This window comes from Pelodiscus sinensis, chromosome 5, assembly GCF_049634645.1.
Source record: "Pelodiscus sinensis isolate JC-2024 chromosome 5, ASM4963464v1, whole genome shotgun sequence".
Lineage (NCBI taxonomy): Eukaryota > Metazoa > Chordata > Testudines > Trionychidae > Pelodiscus > Pelodiscus sinensis.
In genome coordinates this window covers 44,381,395-44,387,625 of record NC_134715.1, presented here as the reverse complement: position 1 = coordinate 44,387,625, position 6,231 = coordinate 44,381,395, and the positions used below count along the sequence as shown (strand labels likewise).

At 42.4% G+C, this 6,231-nt stretch overlaps 1 protein-coding gene across 1 annotated transcript; it reads right to left on the bottom strand.

The window, feature by feature from the left end:
- Positions 1–1,287: 1,287 nt before the first annotated feature.
- On the bottom strand, positions 1,288–5,482 carry LOC102461584 (NADH dehydrogenase [ubiquinone] 1 subunit C1, mitochondrial). The gene is made up of 4 exons (XM_075929933.1): positions 5,325–5,482; positions 3,285–3,388; positions 2,278–2,372; positions 1,288–1,433 (listed from the first exon to the last, which is right to left on the bottom strand). The coding sequence occupies exons 1-3, from the start codon at positions 5,383–5,385 to the stop codon at positions 2,283–2,285; spliced, it is 255 nt and encodes an 84-aa protein (XP_075786048.1). The 5' UTR covers positions 5,386–5,482; the 3' UTR covers positions 1,288–1,433; positions 2,278–2,282.
- Between the last annotated feature and the right edge of the window lie 749 nt (positions 5,483–6,231).

Below are 6,231 nucleotides of genomic sequence, written 5' to 3'. Positions count from 1 at the left end.
ATGGTTTCTAGGTATTCGTGTGGCTCTTTCAATTTGCTTTTTTATTTCTCTGGGTGGGTAGTTGAGGTTTATAAATGCTTGGTAGAGATCCTGAAGCTTCTGGTCTCTGTCAGTGGGATTAGAGCAGATGCGGTTGTATCGAAGGGCTTGGCTATAGACGATGGATCGTGTGGTGTGTTCTGGATGGGAGCTGGAAGCATGTAGGTAACTGTATGAGTCGGTGGGTTTTCTGTAGAGAGTGGTGTCTAATTTTCCATTGTTGATTTGTACGGTGGTGTCCAGGAAGTGGATCTCTCGTGTAGAATGGTCCAGGCTGAGGTTGATGGTGGGGTGTAGAAGTACTCTGAGACTTCTGTTCACCCCAGGAGTGCTAGAAGTAAGTTTTTACAGTACACAAAGCCACATGAGAACTTAAGTGGAGGAGTCTACAAGGCAAACTGTGACAAAGATAAGGGTTTACATGACAAATTGTGACAGACTAGGAGTATCCATGAACTTGAGATAGGAGGCATTGTAAGGGTCTTGATTAGAGTTAATTTGATTTCTCTCTGTTACAGGGAGAGAGGTCTGGAAAACTTTTTAACCCTTACAGCAGTTTTCTTTTAGAGAGTTTTGATTTCCTGCACAGTCCTCCCTTTAGACACAATTGGAGTTATTTGATTTTTCTCCCACAGGAGTGAGTACACGCAGGGAGCCAGTTTGACAGATAACTTCCTGCCTCTCTCACAGGCAGCAGCGGGATGGGGGAAGCGGCTCCACAGGAGCTGTGGGATGGGGGGAGCTGGCTCCCCAACGTAACTGACAGAGGCAACAAGGGGGGGGGGGGGGGGGGAAGCGAGCTCCCCATGTGTGCCAGCTCCCGCAGAGCTGCCTTTTCATCTGTCCTAGCTAAATGAAGCTCCACATTTTTGTTATAGGGCAAATGAACCCAGAGTGCATCTTGCAGACAGGATTGGAGATATATTCTAGGAACGACTTCAAGTTTGCATGCAGATGTGTAAACATGAGTTGCAGTAACTCCTGAAGCAACTCTTCCAAGGCCAAGTGGCATTTCAAACAAGACTAGTACTTTGAAAATAATTTCTTCTTATAATGTTCACAAATACACATTTGTCCAGAAATACACATTTTAGCATTTATATACAGATTGCAACTTTGTTAGTACTTTTCTTTCACAAAACATGTAACACTGAGTTTATGCTAAGGTGAAATATCAATTGAACACACTTTTTCTGTTTGTCTTCAGAATAAAAGATGTGCAGCAAGAAAACAGATTCAACCATCTCCTTACATATTCATTACTGTTTATTTCACAGCGCACTATACAAAACATTGGGAACAGATAAATATCCAGATATTTTCTGATACCCTGTTGATCATTTCCTTGTGGATTATAACTATCACTCAGTCACTTCTTAGATAATATCTTCAATCTAGGAAAAAAACAACAAACTCATAAGGTTGACGTGGAAAATTAAATGTGTGATGTAATTAATATTTTCTGTTTGTTCCCTTTTTAGCTGCACAGTAAAGGTTTTACCGAATATTGAATAGAAAATGATCAGCTTTAGGGGTTTGCCAATGTACAATGTTCTTTTAAAGCTGCATAGTAATTGCCTCTGAACCCATAACTGTATTTGTTTGTAATAGTAAATAAATGTTATTTAAACACAAATGAGAGAGAAATACCCATTTATGATTTGGTTTAGGCGGGATATTTTCATTTTTTCAAAAATAAAAGTGTGGCCCAATTCATATACATTGATTTATAATTTCCTCTATATAAACAGGTTATATAAATAAAAGACACAGGAATATTCTCTGATATGTGAAATTGGGAAAATACTGATTTCCATTATGGGCCTGATCATACAATAAGCTGAACAATTTATTGAGATGTCTTATTAAAACACATATATTATGGAACTGCCTCAGTACAAATGTCAAGACACATACATGCAAAAAGAGAATTCAGGCCTTTGCAGCCTTACAGTCCAAAAGCCAAACAAAGGCTTGGAAATGGTGATAAAACATACATTTAAATGAATATAGCAATGAAGTGGCACAGTTATCTTAGTTACTATTTGAGCTGGATTTTTTTTTTTAAATTTGTAATGAGGGGCTGAGCTAAGTAAAGCGGGAATAGGGAACGGGGGTAGGAAACAAAGAAAGAAGAGGAACAGCCAACATCCATTGTTTAAGACAGGTCACCTTGCAAGAGACAGGTTTTTCTAAAAACATAAATCAGTCTACATACTTCCAGTATGTATTACGTACACTTACTATGAACATCCTGTGCATGCATCATGTTTCTCTCTCTCTCCTCTTCTCCTTTCATATTCTATTACATCATCATTATGTTGCTTGAAGAGCTAGAAGATGACAGTATGATTTTAAAAAAAAAAGACATTCAGGGAAAAAGCAAACTGGAACAAGCATTTTTGTAACAAATACAAGTAAGTTTTAGAATATTAAAATCTGATTCAGAATGCAAGCCAATGTTTGACAATTAGAGTTAGGAGGAGATTCTCTAAGAGAAAAAATTATCCCACTATGACCCATGGGGAGGTTTCTTACAACTTCCACAGCAGCATCTTTTGCTGGCCACTCACAGGAGACAGGGCACTGGATATCAGATATGTTGAAACAGTAATATGTTCCTCTGACTGCTGCTTATTTTGCATAACATGTTCATTTTACAATCACTACATGCTCCCTCCATCCACAGTCGTTTATCCTGGACCCTGATGTGTCTCAGACAGACATTTTATTTAAGAATTTGCACATTTATTTAAGAATGGTGCCCTGATAGTTTAACGCTTTATCTGGTAAACTATCAAAAAATATGAGTGTCTGTCGAGTCATAAACTTATGATTGTCCTAATAAGAGTCAAAAAGAAAAACATATGGTTTTATTATGGTTTCTCCCTACAGCATGTCCAGTTTTTCTTAGAGCAGAAAAGAAATTACTATTAAGCACCTCTACACACAAAAACACATACATGCCACTCCTTGTTTGGGAGAGAAGTTGGTAGACCTATTGAACATTAATTTTTCAGTGTCTAGTCGTTTGGTAAGTGGTAGAAAAGAAGAATAGCTTCATGAATCTATAGCTTTTGAAGGAATACTACAGACTACCTGGGGCTTTAGCTTGAAATTTCCTTCAATTATCTTATCTACTACAGAAAATGAATTCATATACAACCTTATCTTAACAGTAACTACTGTTTTAAAACTTCTCTAATGAATAGTTAAGTATTCTCACATTCTTATACTATACTTACTAGGATCCACAGAGCTGCAGTGGTGCCAAAAGTCAGTCCAACCTTTACCCAGTTTGGGTTTGCATGGTCAGATTTTCTTGCGATGAATGCAGAACGAGTCAATGCTAAAATATAAGAATTGTACACTTACATGTTAGCTTCTGTTAAATTTATTTTGATTATCAAACCAATTCATGACAGTCTTGTCTGATGTGTATTACAGAGATTTTCTGACCAACTTTATTACTGATGCAGATGGTCTTCTTGCCATCTCATTTAAACAATTTCTGCAAAGATCATTCATTGAGCATAGGGATTAATCCAGGAAAGGGTGAGAAGCAACAGTGATAGCACAATTCTGACTAAATTACCTATTTCCATCCCTCCAGGAATGTAGGACTGTACCCTACTGTGTTTTACTCAGATGCCCCAATTTAGAAATTCTAAGCAATGAGTCTTCTATTACTTCCCTACATTTAGGCTACGTCTAGACTGGCATGATTTTCCGCAAATGCTTTTAACGGAAAAGTTTTCCATTAAAAGCATTTACGGAAGAGAGCGTCTAGATTGGCACAGACACTTTTCCACAAAAGCACTTTTTGCGGAAAAGCGTCCATGCCAATCTAGACGCCCGTTTGCGCAAAAAAGCCCCAATCACCATTTTCGCGATTGGGACTTTTTTGCGGAAAACAAATCTGAGCTGTCTACACTGGCCCTTTTGCGCAAAAGGACTTTTGCCTGAACGGGAGCAGCATAGTAGTTCCGCAAGAAGCACTGATTTCTTACATGAGATCATCAGTGTTCTTGCGGAAATTCAAGCGGCCAGTGTAGACAGCTGGCAAGTTTTTCTGCAAAAGCACATGCTTTTGCGGAAAAACTTGCCAGTCTAGACACAGCCTTATTGTCTATTAGGGCTAATCATCACAAAGAAAAGAAATGAAAAAATACTATGTTGAAGACTGGTTAATCAGGACTTCAAAACTCAAAAAAATAAAAATGAAACCAGAGCAAGATGATGTGAATTTCTAGGGAAAAGCAGTTTAATATACTCAGGGAGAAATTAACCAATTATCTGTGATGACAGAACATTGCTAAGCTAAAGGGTGACATCAAAGAAAACCTTTCTAGATCTATATAACAGGCAATTATATTCTGCATTTCTATATAAGTGACTTGTGATCCTGGTAGTCTTTATTATGTTGTTGAGTACCAAACAGTAAGTTGTTATAACTCCTTTCAGACAATGTTCCCAAAGCACCTTATGTGTCTCAAAATAAAGGGGGGTTTGCAATAGGGATTTTACTCTTAGTATAAATGTTATATGCAAAAATGTTTTAAAACATAATCCTAATACTACCAGACAGGCAGTCCTGTTAGCCTGAGCATACCCATAGATAGCAGTAAGAGGTTGAGGGCAAACGGAGGGCAAGATTCGCCTCTGTCTGTTCCAACTTGTGTGTGAAAATATAGGGGAACAGTCTAGTAGTGAGTTAATCTAGATTTAGAACTGGTAATGAACTTAGAGGCACTAGAGAAGAGGGGTCGGAAGAGGTCATTGGTTTGCTCCGTCCAGGGCTGGCCCCAACTAGCCCCATTTAACACTGAAACAGAGACTAGGACGGGCAAGTCCCTTTAATGTTCCGCTTCCCATCATCGAATCTCTCTTAAAGCCCCAGCTGCTGGGGACCAGCAAAACCCGCTTTCTCCCCATAAAGTCTGCTCAGCGACCTCCCAAGGCCGTAAAGGGCAATTACGGGATATCTCCAGGGCAAATCCTACGTCGCGCGCCAGCTCCTAACAGCACGACCCCATTCCTGCGGTGCAGCGCCTGCCAGCCCCGCCGACACGCCAGGCAACGCGGCCGCCCCTCTGCTGACACGGGGCCGGGACAAGGGCGCGCAGGGGCCCAGCGGGAGGCTGAAGGTCGCTCCCAGCCCAAGCCGGGGGCCGCCAGCTCGCCCCGCGGAGCGCGGGCGTCAGGGGCGCTGCTGGACCCGGGTCCCGGACCCGAGAGAGAACACCCGGCCCGCGCTCCCCAGGGCGGGGCCCGCGCGCACTCACTGCGGCTCAGGCTCCCGGACGCCAGGAACAGTCGCTGCGCCAGCCCCAGTGGCGGCGCCATCTTCCCGCCCAGCTCCGAGTCCGCCCTGCGCCGCCGCAGCCGGGCCTGAGCAGCCCAGGGGCGGGGCCTCCAGGCGGAGCTGGGGCGCTGAGGGTTCCCCCTGCTGGGGAGAGAGCCCCTGGAGGCCAGTCTCGCCTCAGTCTCATTCTGACTGAGGGGCTGCCTGAAGCCCTGCGGCCACAGGGTGGGTCCAGCGCTTAATTTGTGCCAGGGCTTGCTAGGGCTGAGCCCCAGCACTTCTAAGCTTGGCAGTTCATGCTCTGCTGCTTGTGGACTTGTTGTATCAGGGATGCACGTAAAAATGTCTTAAGGAGCCCTACCTGTTTCATTACAAATAAAGCACTTGCAGGATGCCCAGCAACCTGCCCCCAGAAATGCCCCCTTGCTGGCTGTATAAAGTAGCATTGATTTCCCTCTCCTTCCCCCTTATATTTTCTATCCTTCCATTTACCATTGAAAACAGAGGGACAAATCAGTGCTTACTAGACCCTTCCTAAATCTGAATGAATCTCTCGTTTCTCACTCATCCCTGCATCTGCATTGTTTTAATTTGGGTGGGCGGGAGGGGGGGGATGTTCTTTTGTAACTGTCCAGTCTCACCTTCTAAGCACCATCTCTGGACCTTTTAGTTTTCTTCTGCATCTTTCTACTTGAAACCTTCAATTAGAGATTATCAAATTGACAGAATTAATCATCTAAGGTGAAAAAATCTCCCAGAGCTTTATCCCTTCAAAATTGGAAAGTACAGCAGTGCCAGACTCAAGTATTAACAAACCACATCAGGTGCCCAACAATCTATGCTTGACTTAGAAATCATGCTATTTACAAACAATAAATGTGGGGTTC

Coding starts and splice junctions, on each gene's coding strand:
- LOC102461584 (XM_075929933.1), bottom strand. CDS start 5,385: ATGGCGCCGCCACTGGGGCTGGCGCAGCGACTGTTCCTGGCGTCCGGG. Junction 3,389..5,324: donor GTCCGGGAGCCTGAGCCGCA/GTGAGTGCGCGC, acceptor CTTATATTTTAG/CATTGACTCGTTCTGCATTC. Junction 2,373..3,284: donor CTGCAGCTCTGTGGATCCTA/GTAAGTATAGTA, acceptor GTCATCTTCTAG/CTCTTCAAGCAACATAATGA.